The following is a 20,346-nucleotide window of genomic DNA, read 5'->3' as shown; positions in this document are numbered from 1 at the left end:
TGATATAGACAGAATGAAGCATAAGATAAACTAGAAAGACACATAAATAACTGTTTATTTTATTTCAAAATATATTAAAATATAAAAAAGCTATTTTAAATTGTAATCATCTTTGACGATAGAACTATTTCACTGTACTTTGATCAAATAAACGCAGCCTTGGTGAACACTTCTTTCAACAACCTAAAAAAAGAATCTTACCGACCCCAAACTTTTGAATGTTAATGTACCCGCAATGAACTGGCACACAGGAACACATACAGGCCAGAAAACACATCGGTTTTTTATGTGTTATAGAGATCAAAATCTATATTTTATACAAGCACACACTGCGATAATGCATTACAACCCCTCTCCAGTCTATGGGCTGACAGCGAGTCAATGACTGCACATGGTAAACTGAGCCCTCTGCTGGAAGAAATTAGCAGTGAGACCCATCCTCAGTTCGTGTACATGCGGTTACAAGAGCCATCTCATTTCTAGAGGCTTCTGTGAGACACTGAGCTCAAGAGAGGAGGGGGGAAGGGGGTGCGGTCAGACACAGACTGTGGCACCATACCTAATTTGCAGACTGCCATAGACACACACACACACACACACACACACACACACACACACACACACACACACACACACACACACACACACACACACACACACACACACTGTCTGCAGGCAACAACAGTAAAGTCAGTCTGCTTTTACAAACAGTTCTCCTTGATTAAGGGTGTTGTAAAGAGGAATATACTGAAAAGCATCATATGAAACATTGATAAGAATCGATTATAAGACAAACATAAAATTCACTTCATGCTGAATTTCCAATTACATTAGTACTGCATGGCAGGAGGATTTAGAGCTGTCTGCCATCCACCATGATACATAAGATAGTCGGAACCCCAAATGAAACGCATATCATGGTCTTTTTATCTCACTGTAGGATCTGTGCAATGCCTTCTCATCCCACTGCAGTGTGGCTATGTAATCACAAGACGGCAGCACTCATTGGTCACAAACGTAGCAGACAGAAACTGACCGGAACCACATGGGGAGGCTTTGTTCTCAACTCTTCAAACAACAGTCCAGCCCCAAGCATTGATGACGTAATGGCAGATAAAAACAAATGACGCCCTCATTCACTAATACACTGAGGTCAATAATTATTTATTTTAAGACAAAACTAACATTAATCATTTAACATTTATTAAAAATGTATTATTCATTATTTTAATTGTTTAATAATTTATTATTCATTAATTTAATTGTTTAATAATTATTTAAACAAAAATAATTTTTAAAGAAATATTTGTACATGTTTTTTTTTTTCTAGTGAAAACACAACAAATAGTGATTATGTCTATATTCATATCCCTCACTACTGGGATGTGGTCCAATCACTAAAAGAATGAAAATGTTTTCAATAAATCTGTGGGTTTTACAATCCACAGACTGTTGTAGGTCAGCCAGATCTTCTATAATATTTTTTCAGTTTCACACAAGATATTTCCACTGAGTTCTGCCGAACCCTAAAGACACAACAGCAGATGCAGGGAGCAGTCAGGTGTGAAAAACAATCTAAAACATTAGTCGCCTAACTAAAGACACGGGGTACTGTGTGAGAAATGTGTTGTAAAATTGATATAATATTTCATGTGCGTGACCTTCTGGAGGTCTGGAGATGATTAGAAATGTTATATCACACAGTGTTGTATTTATCTGGACCGATGCTGTTGGATGACGAGGGATCTTAGTGAAAAAGTAAACAGTTGAGCAAATGCCTCTATGTAACCTAAGTCCAGTGTATTTTTTGTGAGTGTTCTCACACATCAGAACTGTTGGGTCATCATCCTAAATTTAGTAATAAATCTCTCCCTTCTTCAATCTTTCCCCGCTAATGTGAATACAGAAATGCTTCCCTTACTAGATCAACACTAATTGCATTTACATGCATTTTAATGGAGCTACAGAGAGTTGTGTAATTGAGCTCCAGGCTTCATCTGTCTGGCCAAGTATACATTGAATATTTTAAGCATTAAATTCAAATCATCACCTCTGACTTTCAGAGCATGCGCACAATGCTGAGGATAGTGGTAGTAACGCTGAGCTAATGCATTTATATGACATTTTAAATACACAAACTATTGTTTTAGTCTGATTGAAATTAAATATTTAAAGTTCATGTGAATGTACTGATATCTGAGAGAGTAAATACTACAAATAATTTATATAATGTTAGGAAAAAATTTGCTGTAAACTGTCAGCTGATCCCAAGGGAATAAGGCATTAATGTGTTTTCACATTAATCCGACTACAATTGGATTCACATTGTGCACTAGCTCCGAAAGACAGAGGTGATGATGTGCATTTAATCCTTTAAATATTTGATTACGCATTGTGTATAGGTGGACAGATGGAAGAAGATAGAAGTTCAACTACACAAAAAACCTCTGTAGCTCAGTAACTGTGCACTCAAATGCAATATAGTGACTGTCAGAACTTGTGTGTTGAGGTGAGCATTAGTGATTGGGGAACGTGTTTACCTTTCTCCCTGGATAGCCCCTGGAAGACGACAGGTGGTACAGTCGTTCTTACAGAGCCCCTACGGCCTTGACTGGAGCGCCTTCTTTCTTTCTGGTGTACCTCCCCAGCAGGATGCTCCACCTTCAGCTCTGGCAGGCTGGGACTTGGGGTTGTGCTGCTAGTTTTAGGCTTCTCTTCCATGGTGGATGTCTTCTCTTTAGGAGCGCTGGTTGGGGCTGGAATGGTCGGAGGTTTAGTGGGAGTCATAATGGGTTCTTTAGTTGCAGAAGTCAGGGTTGTGGGTTTTTTGACCAGCTGTGGGCCCTTTGTGGAGTTGTGGGTCAATCTTTGGGGGCTTTCCTCTCCGCAGGACTCCAGAGCCAGTTCACTGTCCAGCTCTGCTTCACGCTCCTCCCTCAAGATGCTGTACTGCATAGTAGGGTTTGGGGCAAACGCAGGAGAAGACATGACAGGCGCTGTAGCTGTGGTCGATGGAGAGGTGCTGGGACTCTTACTGAAGCTCATGTAGCCAGAGCTGGGAGCTTGTGGACTAGGCTCTTCAGACACCATCTCAATCTCAGAGTCGCCAGATTCTGCGCTGCTACCCTCGACATCCTGGGAGGAAAGAGGCAATGTGGGTTTTGGAGGAGAAGTCTTCATTTCCATTGGGGAACTGTCTTGCTTGGAAGCAGGTTGAGAGGGTGAGGTGGGTGACGTTTGAGTCTTGTCTTGGAAGGAGCTCATTATTTTAGTTTTACCAGCCAGGACATTTGGTTGTGATGGAGAGTCAGAGTCATCTATAAAGGAAGAGAGGAAGAGAGAAAGGAGAGGGAGTGTTCTTAAAAAGGTAAGGTGTCTTGTGGCCATCTGCTCTGCCAAGGCACCCAACAGTGTTAGCAAACGTGTGATATATTGATAAAAATGTGTAATGTATGTACTATACTTGGATAGTATAACTGAAGCCTTGGTGAGCAATGAGCATAAGAACCTTCTTTCAAAAACATTAAAAAATCTCCAATCTTTTGAACAATAGTGTACTCTGAAAACATTATCAATGGGTCTCACCACAGTTTCCTTTGGATTTTATATTGTAAAGATGCTCATTTGTCAATCACTTTAGATAAAAGCGAAGCTAAATGAATAAATTGAATAAAATGTATGAAAGTTCCCAGATTGACAAGTACACCTACACAGGACCAGAAGGTCAGCTAGCAGAGGAATTAACAATAGTGTAGTGGATACATTGCAGTGAAGTGCTTGTGTGGGATGATGATGCTTGATACCTGTAGGGGGTGTAGATGACTCAGGGCTTTCATCCTCTGGCTCTGAGAGGGTGACGGTGGGCATTCCCTCCAGCCCAAGACTCAGGATACTCTCCTTCTCTGACACTGTAAATGTGGGGCTGTGCTGGACTGTGGTGGGTGATGTAGGTGGCATTTCTGTCAGAGTGATCTTTACTGGACTGGCATTGCTGCCGGTACCTGGAGACCTATAGGGCTGATAATCAGATAGTTCTTCATCAGATGGTTCCTCCACATATGGGAAGGTCTGAGAGTCCAGACCTTCTGCAGAGCCAATGTCCTCCACATCCACTTCTACCGGTGATGGGCTCTTCTCCAGTTTAGTGTACTGGGAGGGCTCTGAGAGGCCGCTCATCCTCCAGTCCTCGAGGGGGCGCTGTGAGCTACAGGAGTCCTCTTTACGGCTGATGTCCATGTAGTTGTAAGAAGAGTCAAAAGCTTTCTCAGAGTCATGTATCTTGTGAGAGCTGTCAGTCGGGTCTGCACTGGATTTTATCTCGATGCTGGAGTCGGAGATCAACGTGATGGAATGGGATCCAGAAATGAAGTCATCAGTGCGGGATGTATGTTTGTCACCAGATCTGCCCATGCTGCCAGAAAAGTAGGAGGTGTCTTCATGTGAGCCATAGCTTTGATTGGACAAGAGGAAGGTGTACAGGTCATCCCCGTCATCAGTGGATTTCTTCTGGAAGTTTGAATCTGATTTCTCTGCATGAGAAAAGAGAAACATGAGCAAGACTTTTAAATGACGGGAGTAAAATTAAATAATTTTAAATTTAACGGAGTAAACCACGTTTAAACAATGATTATTCTATAAAATTTGTGTCATTATTCAGTCAAATCTAGTAAAAATAATTCTGGCGGACGTAAAAAAAAGATTTCAACATATTTTTTTCCTCCCGTCTCATATTTTTTCATCACCATGTACAGGGTAGGTTTTTGTTATCTAGCCTAATTTATTTCATTTTTGTTTTTATTTATATTTTCCTCATATGTATTGCATATTAATTGTCTCTAAAACAATAGATTATTTTCATATTTTATGAATTAATTCCAAAATTCTATATTCAATTAATATTATCAAAATTATTCATTTATTTATAACTTGTTGTACTGTTTTTTACATAATTTGATTATTACATTGTTAAATAAATGCAGAATCCTAGATGAGAACAGCAAAACAGAGTGGTGGTTTGACCTCTATTGCATATTGTGCCTCACAAAGCTCTTACATCAAGTGACCTTGGGGTGAATTAGACTGTGTGCATGTGTTGTATTTGAAATTCAGATGTTAGAAAGAGGATGTGTGTCTGTGTTTCAGGTAGTCATGTTGTTGTCCTCCAGCAGGATTTAGTGGGGTGTAGCAGTGCCAGCTCTCATCAGCAGTCAGTGTCAGTGACGGCACCATCACACCCCCCTGCACACCAATTGTCCTTCTCACCACATCCCCTGTCTTCCCGTCCTTCTCTCTATTATTGTGACTATTTGTGGCAGATGACAGTTTTTCAGTTCAATGTTTATCTGAAGGTCGACTGCAGTGCTATCACATAAGGGCAGAAGGGCGCAAGCGCACACTCTAAAAAATGCTGGGTTGTTTCAACCCAATTTTGGGTAAAATATGGACAAACCCAGCAGTTGGGTTGAATTTTTAAATTACATTTTTAACCCAACGTTTGGGTTTGTCCATATTTTACCCAAAATTGGGTTGAAACAACCCAGCATTTTTTAGAGTGCACGCACGAACGCACGTTGGGATTTCATGTTTTATGGGTACATTCTATAGTCATAATGATTTTTATACTGTAAACTATATCGAATATTCTGAATCTGTCCCCTAACCCTAATCCTACCCATCACAAAAAAGTTTCAGCATTCTTACATTTTCATCGCTTAATATGATTTTTAAGCGGTTTTCCTCGTGAGGACCAAAAATGTCCCCACAAGGACAAGAATTTCAGATATTGCCATCTTTGTGGGAACACACACTGAGATTTCAACTAGGGATCAGTCTAAAACAAGAAGGAATATACAGTGATTAAAAAAGAGGACCTCCAATAAGTTACTTCCCTTTAAAGGTGATGTGTGTTGTTTTTTCAATGTTAAAATAGAGCATATTACCCTTCCTGTCCTGAAAGTGATGAACATGTTCCAGATATTTAAGATGTGTGAGCAGAAATGTCTCTGTAATGTTTTATCTGTTATATAACATTTGTATAATATATATAATATTATCATTCACAATATTATATTTTAGCCTATGTAGCTGCCTATGGGTTTAGTGACTCAGTAGATCAACTTTCAAGATCAGATCAGATCAACTTGACTAACGTGACCTGCCAGAACTGATTTTCACTTGTTTTTTTAGTTTTTTTAGTTTTATATTTTCAATTTCAGTCTCATTTCAGATCAATTCAGGTGTTAACAAATGTCCCTTATAACAGAACCACAAATTGTACCATATGCTTGTGATGAAAATACACATTATAATAGCATCATACCTAAATAACAATAACTAAATTACCTTTGAAATTTAGTTTTAGTTCAGTTTTTTTGTTCAAAAACCCATTTTTATTTTAGATAAAATATTTCAGGATCAGGTGTGTTTCCCTCCACACAACAGATGTGTAACTGAGGATAGTTCCATGAATTGTGTAAATCCCCATGCTAACGTGACCCCACTCCATCAGAGATCCTGTTCCCCTGTCTCTGTACTGCCCTACATTCACTGGGCAAAATGACTCCATTGGGACTCTATTTTTAACCATCAGTAGCTAAGAAGTGTGAAGATCTATAAAAAAAAAAAGTGAAGAGAGAGAAGAGAACCTGATTCTTCAAAAACAAAAACCATATCAACTTACACCCTTCTATATCACATTGCTAAGCAACACACCAACTGAACTGATAGTGTAACCTTAAAACCTGCAAACTATACAGTTGTGATCAGAATGAATGGCACCCCAGGTAAATGTGATCAAAAATGGCTGTAAAAAATAAATCTGCATCGTTTATTCTTTTGATCTTTCATTCATAAAATTGCCAAAAATCTAACCTTTCATTGAAGTAAAATAATTAAAAGTGGGGGGAAATCACATTATGAAATAAATGCTTTTCTCCAAAACACGTTGGCCACAATTATTGGCACCCCTAGAATTTTTTACGAGTAAAATATCTCTGAAGTATATTCCCATTACAGTTTTTTTCAATCGCTAACAAGCGCTTACCCATACTTCAGATATTTTTTCTAAACTCTTAACACAGACTCACACCTACAAAACACAATTGGCCAAATGGTTAATTTTCTTCTCAAAAACACATTTTGTTAAATATATACTAACTCTTCATTTCAAAATAGAACACATCTTTCTCTGCACACACTAACTTTACCAAAACACTGGAAATCTGACTCAAAATGAAATTATTCTGTCAAAGAATAACACTTGATTTCTTTTCACAAGGTACATGCAGTCAATCAAAGTACACCAGGTTTCAGAATACTGGCTATTCTTGACATTACAAAAACTGCATAGACTTTTATGTTTCAGTTTTACAGGTATTTGCATGCAAACCATGCAATCCACCGTTTTTACACTAAATGTCTTGGTTGGGAACTGTATGTCCACATGTACAGTAATGTTCTCATTCAAAAGCATTCCAGTAAAAAGCAAATCAGTTTTTTTCCTTTTACTCTTTACTACAGGAGGTACAGTAGAAACACGGTATGATAGAACAGAAAAAGTTTTACAGTATTGCTTACAGTGAACAAAATATCCATGAAACACATAAGAGCATTCTGAACAAAAAGCACAAAATTACTGTATCTAATCTCTGCGATCTTCAGGGTTAGGCCACATGTTTTCATCAACATCACATCTGATATTATCCAAGGCAATGCACCTGGGATAAAACCACTTGGTATGTTGGATCCACCCTTGGCAATCATGAACTGTGATGTCCCTGCACCAGCATCCATGGCTTCAAGGAGGGACATCTGGTCATGTGGTTGATGGTCATAAACCGTCCACCTCCATGCAGAAAATAACTCCTCTATGGGGTTGAGGAAAGGTGAATAGGGTGGAAGGAAGAGACTTACCAGTCTTGGGTGGACTTCAAACCATGTTGTTATTGCTTGCGAATGATGGAAAGCCACATTGTCCCAGGTAATTACAAAGGTCCTCATGTTTTCACCCTCCTGATCCTGCTCTGGACCCAGGCGCTGGTGGAGATCATTGAGAAAGGCAAGGATGCGCTCGGTATTATAGGGTCCACTGGCTCACTGCACCTCTCACTACATCTCTCACTGCATCTCTCACTGGGCCTGCTCTTCTCACTGGGCCCCTTGCTCTTACTCTTTCCTCTTCCAGACATTACAGTGTTTGTCTTTTTCTGTTTCTGTTTCCAAAAACATCACTCCTCACAGTCCTTCTTTTACTGTATAAGTGTTAATGTAATAGAAAAAAATAACCCCTGCCACTCTAAGCCAGTCTAAGCCAGACTGGAATCAGCTGTGGTTGGCCCAATTTACCCAACATAAATAAGCTCTGTGTCAATTATTCAATTGTTTGTTTGTTATCAGCTGAGATATATTGTTTTTGAACTGATCATTGCAGAAGCAGAGGTTTTTATACTGTATCTAAGGTTTGGAATATTGTTTTTGCTATTGTGGGATGTTGTGTGTTAACATTCGTAAATACTACAAAAACAATCCATAGTTTTGTTGGGAGGTATAGCTTGTCTGTTAAGAAAATGTAAGCATTATGGAAATGTGTTCACTGACTGCATATTGTTTGAAAACGACATGAAATGTATGAATGGTATGGCCACAAAAGACCGATGCTGTGCTAATTGTGTTTAGAGTTTTGAAAATGTGACAACTGGCTGGACAAACGCTTGTTAGCGACTGAAAAAAACTGTAATATTTACCTTTTTTTAGCACACCAGTGTTACTAAGAACATGAAACTGTCCAGCCATGACTTCTTGTTTCACAGAAGTTCAAATATGTGGAAACACATAGGCCAAATTCCCTAAATCATCCATCACAATGAGTAAAACCAAAGAATATAGTTCCCCATTTTGACCATCAGGGCAATAATTACGAAGTTCCAATCAGCTAAAGATGTTATGAATCTGCCAGGAAGAGAACGTGTGTCTATATTGCCTTAATGTACAGTGAGGAGGAAAGTTTGAGTTGCCAAAGACGGTCAGATGAAACAAAAAAAGGGCTTTTTGGTAGCAAACCCACCAGATGTGTTTGGCGCAAACAGTGATAAAAAGTACCCCATGCCTACGTTTAAATATATAGCTGGATCTTTAATGTTGTGGGCCTATTTTTTTGCTGGAGGTCCTGGACATCTTGTTCAGATACATGGATTCTAGCAAATACCAACAGATAAAAAATCAAAACCTGGCACCTTCTGCTAGAAATCTTATAATGAGCCGTGGTTGGATCATCCATCAGGACAACAATCCAAAACAAACATCAAAATCAACACAGAAATGGTAAATGAGCACAAAATGAAGCTTCTGCCATGACCGTCCCAGTTAATAACAGGGAGCCAACAATTATGGCCGGCGTATTTCGGAGAAAAGCATTTATTTCATAATGTGATTTACCCCCCACTTTCAATTCTTTTACTTCAATGAAAGGTTTCATCTTTGCGATTTTTTTGAATGAAAGATCAAAGGGATAAACAATGCAGATTTATTGTTTACAGCCATTTTTTATGATATTTACCTGGGGTGCCATTAATTCATTTCTGACCACAGCTGTATAACAATAGGATCATCTCAGCAACTGTCACAGGAATGCCACAGAAATGTTTCTGTATGTGAGGGCCGATCGGTGTTCACACAACACCTCTCACCTCCAACATTTAACAGTGTGCAAGCCATGACTCATCCTCTCAAAAGCACACCGATAGCGAGGACACACAGTGGCCTTAAGTGCTGATCTTTCATTTAGAGTCTCTGTTACTAAAATGTGTTTCATCTGCACAACGACAATGCTTGGATTTTGAAAAACAGCATAAAAGTATTTTCTCCTACCAAACCCCATTACACTAGTAGTTTCTCTCCTGGTCATTACAAAATTCCTAAATGGTCGCATCCTGGCTCAATTAAGTGTGTGTGTGTGTGTGTGTGTGTGTGTGTGTGTGTGTGTGTGTGTGTGTGTGTGTGTGTGTGTGTGTGTGTGTGTGTGTGTGTGTGTGTGTGTGTGTGTGTGTGTGTGTGTGTGTGTGTGTGTGTGTGTGTGTGTGTGTGTGTTTATTAGGAACAGGTGCTGGAGCTGGGAGTAAAGCTCATGTTATGACGAGGTGTTAGGTAAGAGTCGGGCATTAGCCATGGCGCTAACAATAATGCATGGAAGCTAATCACTCCTGTCCTGTCCTCTGTTTAAACCTAAATAACTTATTGGGCAATTAGCACTATACAACTTCAGAGACTTAACAGTCACCATTGCTCAAATAACATTTCAGTGTTGCATACTGTATATATGGATACATAGAGCAAAAATGAAAAAGTAGGCTAGATAGGTCAATAAATGCTAGCAGGGCTACTGACATATGGTGGCATATGTATTATCCAAGATCGCAAAATAATCTTGTTGTAGTAAAGGACTCTTGGGGAAAAAAAAAAAAAAATATGGGCATGTATCAAGTTGTTTAAAATAGCTAATGCTAATTTACTTAACTACTGTATGCCCCTTTGTGCTTAATTGTACTGAATGTGTTTTTCAAATCACTTACGTGCAGATAACATACTACTGAGATAAAATATAGAAATAGTCTATAAATATATTTAAATACATACAAGTTTCAAAAGAAATGACATTATATATTATAGTTTACCATAAATTATTGTCAGTACATTTGTAACACTTGTAGTCCTATTGACTAGGCTATATTTAAAGTTCAGCTAATTGTATTTAATATAGATTTAAACATTACATTCGGTTTGCACTAAAGTATATTCCTATTGTGAGGAATATTATTTCAGTAATAAGTAAGTAATAACTCTATTATCACTGTTACTCTAGTAACAATCTGCTAAGGGGTAATAATGGAACAACCAAAAAGTTATTTTTCACTATTATTTACAACAGGATCTGCATTTTCATGGGTTTAATATATTTTATTTAATCAGTTCCCAGTTGATCTCAAACATTAATTTAAGACAGTACTAATTATAGCCATTTAACATTATAGTGTATTGAAAGCTATAAAAAATATTATTAGGCTTCAAAAAATATAACAATTTTCATTGAAGTGAACTTAAAACAATCCTCACATAAACCCATAATAAATGTCATAACCTGTGCCATTCCTACCTGTCTAACAGTTAGGACATACAGTGGGGCAAAAAAGTATTTAGTCAGCCACAAATTGTGCAAGTTCTCCCACTTAAAAAGATGAGACAGGCCTGTAATTTTCATCATAGGTACACTTCAACTATGAGAGACAAAATGAGAAAAAAAAATTCAGAAAATCACATTGTAGAATTTTTAATGAATTTATTTGCAAATTATGGTGGAAAATAAGTATTTGGTCACCTACAAACAAGCAAGACTTCTGACTCTCACAGACCTGTAACAACTTCTTTAAGAGGCTCCTCTGTCCTCCACTCGTTACCTGTATTAATGGCACCTATTTTAACTTGTTATCAGTATAAAAGACACCTTTCCACAACCTCAAACAGTCACACTCCAAACTCCACTATGGCCAAGACCAAAGAGCTGTCAAAGGACACCAGAAACAAAATTGTAGACTTGCACCAGGCTGGGGAGACTGAATCTGCAATAGGTAAGCAGCTTGGTGTGAAGAAATCAACTGTGGGAGCAATTATTAGGAAATGGAAGACATACAAGACCACTGATAATCTCCCTCGATCTGGGGCTCCACGCAAGAACTCACCCCGTGGGGTCAAAATTATCACAAGAACAGTGAGCAAAAATCCCAGAACCACACGGGGGGACCTAGTGAATGACCTGCAGAGAGCTGGGACCAAGTAACAAAGGCTACCATCAGTAACACACTACGCTGCCAGGGACTCAAATCCTGCAGTGCCAGTGTCCCCCTGCTTAAGCCAGTACATGTCCAGGCCCGTCTGAAGTTTGCTAGAGAGCATTTGGATGATCCAGAAGAGGATTGGGAGAATGTCATATGGTCAGATGAAACCAAAATAGAACTTTTTGGTACCAACTCAACTCGCCGTGTTTGGAGGAGAAAGAATACTGAGTTGCATCCAAAGAACACCATACCTACTGTGAAGCATGGGGGTGGAAACATCATGCTTTGGGGCTGTTTTTCTGCAAAGGGACCAGGACGACCGATCCGTGTAAAGGAAAGAATGAATGGGGCCATGTATCGTGAGATTTTGAGTGAAAACCTCCTTCCATCAGCAAGGGCATTGAAGATGAAACATGGCTGGGTCTTTCAACATGACAATGATCCCAAACACACCGCCCGGGCAACGAAGGAGTGGCTTCGTAAGAAGCATTTCAAGGTCCTGGAGTGGCCTAGCCAGTCTCCAGATCTCAACCCCATAGAAAATCTTTGGAGGGAGTTGAAAGTCTGAATTGCCCATCGACAGCCCCGAAACATCACTGCTCTAGAGGAGATCTGCATGGAGGAATGGGCCAAAATACCAGCAACAGTGTGTGAAAACCTTGTGAAGACTTACAGAAAACGTTTGACCTCTGTCATTGCCAACAAAGGGTATATAACAAAGTAATGAGATAAACTTATGTTATTGACCAAATACTTATTTTCCACCAAAATTTGCAAATAAATTCATTAAAAATTCTACAATGTGATTTTCTGGATTTTTTTTTCTCATTTTGTCTCTCATAGTTGAAGTGTACCTATGATGAAAATTACAGGCCTCTTTCATCTTTTTAAATGGGAGAACTTGCACAATTGGTGGCTGACTAAATACTTTTTTGCCCCACTGTATACAAAAATTGAATAAAGTTATCAAACAGTCTTCACTGCATAAATTGTAAATTAAATTTAGATTATTAAAGCTACAAAAGTTATTAAGTCAAGAGCAGTGAGTAATTTCTCTGTTCCCTTAATTGTTTGATTAACTTTAATGACAGACAGCATTAGTGGCTGCTGTCACTTTAAGACGCTGATCTCACACGCGTCTCATTTTCTCACAACTCTTGAACTGTTAAATTAGTTATTTTGAGAGGAGTCCCTGACTGTAGTCATCCAATTTGGCTCTCATATGCTGATGTAATATGTAGCCTATTATAAACTTGACAGGTGCTTTTTTTATAAAATGTTTGATCACTATCTCAGGTGTTTAAAAGATTAAGGCAATAATAAAATGTTGTGCAATTTTCCAATAAAATAAGTTTTTGACTATATAATTTAAAAATTATATATAATATTAAATACCAGGTTAAACATAATTATTTTGTGGTGGGCGGAACTCCTGACTGGCATTTGGCAAGAAGTGAATTTCTCTTTCCCTGAGCTGTGCAGCTCAGACAGTTTTAACTGAGCTTAGAAAGTAAGCTCAGTACATTGTGAGGACTTCCTTCCTGCAGTCTATTTCTGTTAAGTGCCAGGTCTATCTTCACAGGGAGACACTGATGAAGCGACACCAAAATATTTAGTTAATAAACAATAGTGACAAAAAGGGACTGGGAGGTAAAGTGTGACAGGGGTTATGTTTCAAAGCAACATAATTATTATGCCCCACAATTACATCAGGATGCCACTGACAGGTTTGTGACACGTGATACGGATTTGGAGCCAACTTCAAGTCACTCCAGGGGCGCTTTCACATAATTACTCTACGTGTAAGTGTATCAACGCACTGGATTTACTTCTACATCAGAACAGATACAGATGAGGATAGTTGTGGTGATTGCAGCTGTTGAAAATACCTCTCTTGTATCTGAAAATAACTGCTGATGTCTGCAGGAATAATGGGATTATTGGAGTTGAGTAAAGTTGTGTACATGTACATGTCCTACATTTTGTTGGACAAAGCATAGTAATCTTTGTGGACTATCTTAATATTTAAGGAACAATGTAGTAAATGACATAATGTAATGCAAAATAAAGTGACCCAGACCATCAACAGTGGTTTGAAACATCAGCAGCTTCTCAAGTCCACTGAGAAGTAATCTAAACAATTGTAAGCATAACCATTACTTTTCTCTGCATCACTGTGGTCAGTTACCAATATGGCTGGGCTAATCCTTTTTTTTTTTTATTAATGTTTTTTTTTTTTTTTTGATATATGGTTTTCTGAGCATACATCCAAAGCACGTGCAGGGTCATACACAAACAAGCAATCCAAACAATAACAGATAAGGGCTGAGGCAAAGAGAGAAATCCGAGGGAACAGGCAGAGAATCAAGATAACCAGGACACGGGAGAAGCAGGTTAAAGGGATAGTTCACTTTGAAATTAAATGTTGGTATGCTTGAACTTACCTGAAGTGCATCCAAGATGTAGGTGTCTTTGTCTCCGCAGTAGTTTCAATTTTGATATTTTTAGGTCAAACCGTTCTTGTCTGTCAGTCATATAATGCAGGTATATGTACTGTCTCCAAAAGCATGCAGAGATGTCTCTAGCATGCAGAGAAAAGTCCAAATTAAAAAATTTCCCATCGTAAGTGCACATTGATGGCCTAAGACACGAAACAAGCGGTTTGTGTGATAAAATGAACAGTATTTATATCGTTTTTATCTCTTTTACACAACCACGTCCAACTGATCTGTTTACTTAGTCTGCGTAAGCACCGGAAGGCTCCGGAAGTGATCTCTCGTGCGTGTACGTCACTCATTGTTTACACCAGAACCTATGCACAGAACAGAGATTGTAGGTAGGACGGCTAATAAATGGTATGGTTTGCGCTTATCCGGGATGTTTAAACCGATGTAAAAAAATACATTTAGGTAAGCTCGCGCAAACTCATCCGGGAGATCACTTCCAGAGCATTCCGGCGCTTTACAGCGCTTACGCAGACTAAGTAAACAGATCACTTGGATGTTGTTGTGTAAAAGAGATAAAAACTATATAAATACTGTTCGTTTTATCACACAAACCACTTGTTTCGTGTCTTAGGCCATCAATGTGCACTTACGATGGGGAATTTTTTTATTTGGACTTTTCTCTGCATGCTAGAGACATCTCTGCATGCTTTTGGAGACAGTACCTATATATACCTGCATTATATGACTGACAGACAAGAACGGTTTGACCTAAAAATATCAAAATTGAAACTACTGCAGAGACAAAGACCCCTACATCTTGGATGCACTTCAGGTAAGCTAAAACATACCAACATTTAATTTCAAAGTGAACTATCCCTTTAACCTGCTTCTCCCGTGTCCTGGTTATCTTGATTCTCTGCCTGTTCCCTCGGATTTCTCTCTTTGCCTCAGCCCTTATCTGTTATTGTTTGGATTGCTTGTTTGTGTATGACCCTTGCCTGGATTTGGATTAAATTTTTGGATTATCCTGTGTTCAATAAATACTGCATTTGGACCCTCAACCTTTGTGTTTCAGAGCAGTTCTTAGAGTAGTAGAATCAGTAGTATTATTATCTTTTAATAATAATGACTATTATCTATTTATTTTTACAGAAACACTGAATGACTAACATTATCTTAAATGCAACCACCAGTCCTAAATTCAGTTAAAATGACAAATATGCATTCATACATGGTTACCAAGTTTTAGTTCTAATTACTAAAGTTCTATCATTAAATAGTGCTTGATTATCATAATATCATGGTTGATTGACTGATGTTAAGAGTGTATGTTCAGATATATATATTTTTTTTTTGCCATTTTACAAATTTAAGCTGATTTGGTGGAATCATATATATATATATAATCTCAATCTGGCGAGTAAACAAAAAAAAAACTAACCAATGGCAATTCTATTGCCAAGGTGTGCGTAGAGGATTGATAAAATATCATAGATAGTAATCCTTTTAAAATCATGACATCAAGTGCTAAGTCGAAGGGCTAATGCTGTTACCACAAAAGAAAAATAGATTATTTTAATCTTGTTATAGGTCTTAGCACTTTCTGATGTTTATGCAATATCCCACAACCAACAACACTTTTTTGTATGTGTGTGAAGTAGAAAGTAGAAAAGTGAACTTGCATTCCAGTTTCTCTAATGAATCACGACTCACTGAAGTGAGAATAATTGTGGTACTGACAGCACAGTGGGGTCTCTCCAGTACATAACCTATACATAATTGTGTGTCCTAAATCAAACAGTGTCTCAGGGAACATCCATGGCAAGGCACTCTCTTCTTAATGTAGCCATGGTTCAGTCCTGGTGAACTGTTTGTAGAGAAAACTGAGCACAGAATCAAACTATCAGGTTTTTATATGTTCTTGGTGAAAGACATAAGAATTGCATCGCAAGGAAGCAAACTTTAACAAGTTAGTTTAATCTTACTCTACACGAAGGTGCAAAAAATACTCAAAACACAGCCGAATGCTAGAGGAAAAACCTGAAAAGTGTTTAGGTATGAACCAAATTATTATTATTTTTTAATTATATTAACTCTCATGAACTAATGCTGTTCTCAAAAATAGGATATATTCACATTAAATGCATTCTGTTAAAGGTTATGTTTCACGCCTGTCCACTAAATTATGCATGTAAAAAATAAATTAAAAAAATGCACGGCTAAACGCAAACCTAAAATGGTCTTATCAAAAGTCAAAGGAGTGATCTCACCCAAACAATCAGGTTCAGTTCATGTTAAAATTTTAAATTTAACAATTTAACAGGTTAACAATGCGCTCGAAATGTGATCTAATGACTGGTTATCAAAAGGGCAAGTATCACATCCTCTAAGAGTCAGTATTGTGGTTCAATAAGCACTGGGTTAGGCTGTCATTCAGCTAATGAGAGATTCAGTCTGATGAGAAGGATTTTACCACAGGACTCTGATTTCCATCCACTTGCCAATGTCAATCTGGTGATTCAGACACATGTTGTGTGACTCACTCATGATGCATCTATAAACTCACAACGTTTAAGATACTAATTTAAGTTAATTTATCAGTGATTTAGTCAAGTGTTTACATGCACAGGTTAGGAGAATTTCCTACGGTGGCCACAAGAAACCTCACTGAACACTGAATTCATTGCAAAGTGACAAATGTTTAAAATGTCCTTTTGTTTGGTTAAAAAATTTAGGAGCTATTAGACTGCAGTTAAAGCACTTCTATTGTTCCTGCATTATTTGACGATTTGATTTATTTTTTCCCTTTCCACCTACCGGTAATACCATTTCCCAATTAGCTGACTGTATTATAGCTCATAATTAGGTTATTTGTGTGTTGCCCAATGATAACCTCTCCATCTATCTGTGATACCCACAAAGACTACCCACAAAAGACTATTACATAATCTCACTCTCACTCACCAGTCTACAAACAGAGAAAGAAAGCTAAAAATTGAAAAAGAAAACATATTTAGTTTCATAACAAAGATCTGGTTTAAGAAAATGGGAGCAAATGTGTAACGGTCACCAGTGCCCTTGAGAGCCACCAGAGCGCACACCACAACAGACTATTGTCATTCCCTCACAAACTACATCTCCCATAATTCTCTACCTGGACTCATCAGCACTCATTGTTTTCACCTGTGTCTCATCTTCTTGTTTGCTCACCCTATATAAGCCTGGTTCTTTCTGTCATTCCCTGCGATGTCTTGTTTAGTGTCACACTGGACTTCCAAGCATTATCCTGGTTTTCGATCTTCTGTCCGGTTTTCTTGGTTTCCTCTGTTTTTTCCTGTGCCCCTTATTGTTTGGAATGATTAGGTGTTTATGACCTTTGCCTGTTTTTATCCTTTCAATAAAACTGGATTTGGATCCTCAACCTTCGTGTCTCGGAGCAGTACGTGACAAAAGGAAACATCATTCCTACTTCATATAGTATTACTCTTATGTCTTATATTTTCATCTGGTTATAAAGACTATTTATGGACTGTGGCTTTATTGAAATGGAGCTACAATCTATTTTATCTCGGTAAAATAAAAACAATTTGAATTGCTCTGTCTTCTCTTTATTTATCTACTAACTAGTAACTATCATAATGTCATAACACAGAGTTTCGAGTTTCACAGATCCAAGCCTGTGATATGTTCAAATTATTTCAAATATTGATCTCTATGAAGTAAAGGACCTAAAGGTTACTGTAAAGTGTCTGATCTGAAAAGCAGCTGGGACACAAATGGAATAATAACAACAGACAAAAATAGTTGAAGGGGGAAAAGAGTGAGTTATACAGCACCTCACAAACACAAAGGTAAATAGCCTAGGTATCATTCATGACTTAATTTTAAAAACAATTGTATAGATTTATGGAGACAATCAGAGGCATCGGTTTTGTGATATTGGATGAGTATAGGCTTAGTATATTTTGTTCTTGTGGATAAATGTTTGATGTCATGGGGACAAAATGTCATTCCCCTTGAGGAAAACAGCTTAGGAGTCATAATAAATGATGATTTTGCAGAATGTTTTTTTTTTTTTTTTTTTGCAAGGGTTAGGTTTAGGGGTAAGGTTAGGGGATAGAATTTAAAATCATGTCTATGATGAGTCCTCATAAAACATGTTTCTGATGATGTGTGCTACCTGCTCAGGAAGTGCCATCTGTGCAAAAAATATTTTATTCAAGTTAAAACATGGATGGTATGCTTTGTGAGGCACAAAATAAGCTGACAGATATACGACAACACGAAATGTGTAAAAAATTATAGGCAGCACATCTTCACAGAGAAATAATACCAGCATTAAGTGCTATATGGTGTTAGGTTAGGCTTTAATAAGCTTCAAACCACTATGAAAATATAGTGTTGTTATAGGATATATTGTCAGAACACTGTTCTTTTAGAATCAAAAACACTTGTGAATTAGTCAACTAAAGCAGTCACTAAATTAACTGACTGATTTACTGATCTGCAAATGATTATGATGTTTGTCCCACTCTAAATAAACGAGATTTAAAGCTTGTGAGATTTAAACCAATTACTGACTGACTTGGACAAGTTAATGCCTACACATTATTTTATTGTAGTCCTTGATATTTTGTTTACTAGGTAGGCTATTTTATATAACAGCCTATAAATTGTTAGAAAATAACCAGTAGTTAGATTGTCTGTGTTTAACACATTCAAAACAAAACAAAAAAGCTACAATTTACTAGCCTATGTTTTTGTTATAGCCTATCTTATCTACTTAAATTTGAAATTATGATCTCATCATTAGGCTACTGTTGAAGGCTGTAAATGCCAAGTAAATGGGATAACATTTTCTCAGATAGGCTATGTCTTCCTCAGAAGTGCTAAAACAATCGAGAACACTTAAATTCCTTAATGTCCAACCTCATTTTAGCAAAACATACTTCCACCCCATACAAAGCGAGCCATAGCCTAAGCCAAGGTATCTGCTACCTGATAACAAGGCCCCGGTCGACAGAGAAGTTAAGCACTAAGGTTGTTCAAAGCATTGCATAAAAGACGGTGTAGATCAAAATCCCATTAACGTTACCTGTGGAAGCAGTCTCCATGACAACAGGGAGCGGTTGCCGGTCGCTTTCGGGATGGCTGGAAAACTGTTTCTCTTCACTTGACTCGTCCTCCCAGTCTCTCATCTGCCTCCCCTCTCCCAAGTCATCACGCCGGGTGGTAGTGGTACTCCCAAAGCGATCAATCTCCTCAAAATCATCCCCGTACCAGCTGTCCTCCGAACCTGCCTCCGGCTTCACAGACATTTTTAAGCGCTCGTCTCGTGCGATGCTTTTCAGAGAGACGCGGTCACAGACGAAGGAGAGGGGAAAAAAACAGTGTTCAACTCCTCGGATCAGACGCTGGTTAACTATCAGAAGTGTTTTGGACAAGCCGATCTAGGACTCCGACAGGGGCTCAGGCTGCTGAAAATTGCTTGTTTAGTTCAGTGTTTCGGCGTTGACGTCACCGTGCCTCGAGCTCATAGTGTGGCACGCGCAGTATTAAACACACAGAGCTGAAAATGGTCATAAAATAAGGCTTTCGACAACTGGCAATACATTAAGATGAGGAATTGTTTACGCGAATAAACTCGCTCTATAGATTACATTTCAAATTAATTTCATTGAAATAGGGAACAACGCAACAACGATCATAGATTGTGAAGTGGATCTGAGCGTTGTCGTTGTTCTAAAAGTTAGGCTACATTCGACTGTTATTGCGTAGTCATAGGCCTTCGTTTTTTAAGGAAATAGTGTCATCTAGTGGTTTCAGAGATATTCTGCAGTAGTCCTTTTTTGGGTAGTTTTAAAGAACACCCTGAGACTGACACATTCCCTATAGGCCTAACTTACTAATGCATTTAGGGTTAGGGTTAGGGTTAGGGTTAAATAATGGCGGCCTTCGTAGTTCAAATCATATTTATGGTTCAAATTCTGTAAACACTGTGGAGATTTTTTAAATAATGAAAATATTTTATCTATTTCTAACTATATATTTTTGTAGGAGAGAGCAGTTGTAGC

The 20,346-nt window shown here is 38.0% G+C and overlaps 1 protein-coding gene across 1 annotated transcript in view; it reads right to left on the bottom strand.

The window, feature by feature from the left end:
• Positions 1 to 20,034, bottom strand: part of rtn1b (reticulon 1b) — a 33,216-nt gene extending 13,182 nt beyond the window's left edge. The window contains exons 1-3 of the mRNA XM_079639299.1: positions 19,368 to 20,034; positions 3,804 to 4,529; positions 2,541 to 3,317 (exon numbers count right to left, since the gene is read on the bottom strand). Of these exons, the coding sequence (XP_079495425.1) occupies positions 2,541 to 3,317; positions 3,804 to 4,529; positions 19,368 to 19,590 (1,726 nt within the window). The 5' untranslated portion in view covers positions 19,591 to 20,034. The remainder of the gene's footprint in view (positions 1 to 2,540; positions 3,318 to 3,803; positions 4,530 to 19,367) is intronic.
• Between the last annotated feature and the right edge of the window lie 312 nt (positions 20,035 to 20,346).

This window comes from Phoxinus phoxinus, assembly GCF_949152265.1.
Source record: "Phoxinus phoxinus genome assembly, chromosome: 16".
NCBI classification, from domain to species: domain Eukaryota; kingdom Metazoa; phylum Chordata; class Actinopteri; order Cypriniformes; family Leuciscidae; genus Phoxinus; species Phoxinus phoxinus.
This window is presented reverse-complemented; position numbering and strand designations above follow the sequence as displayed.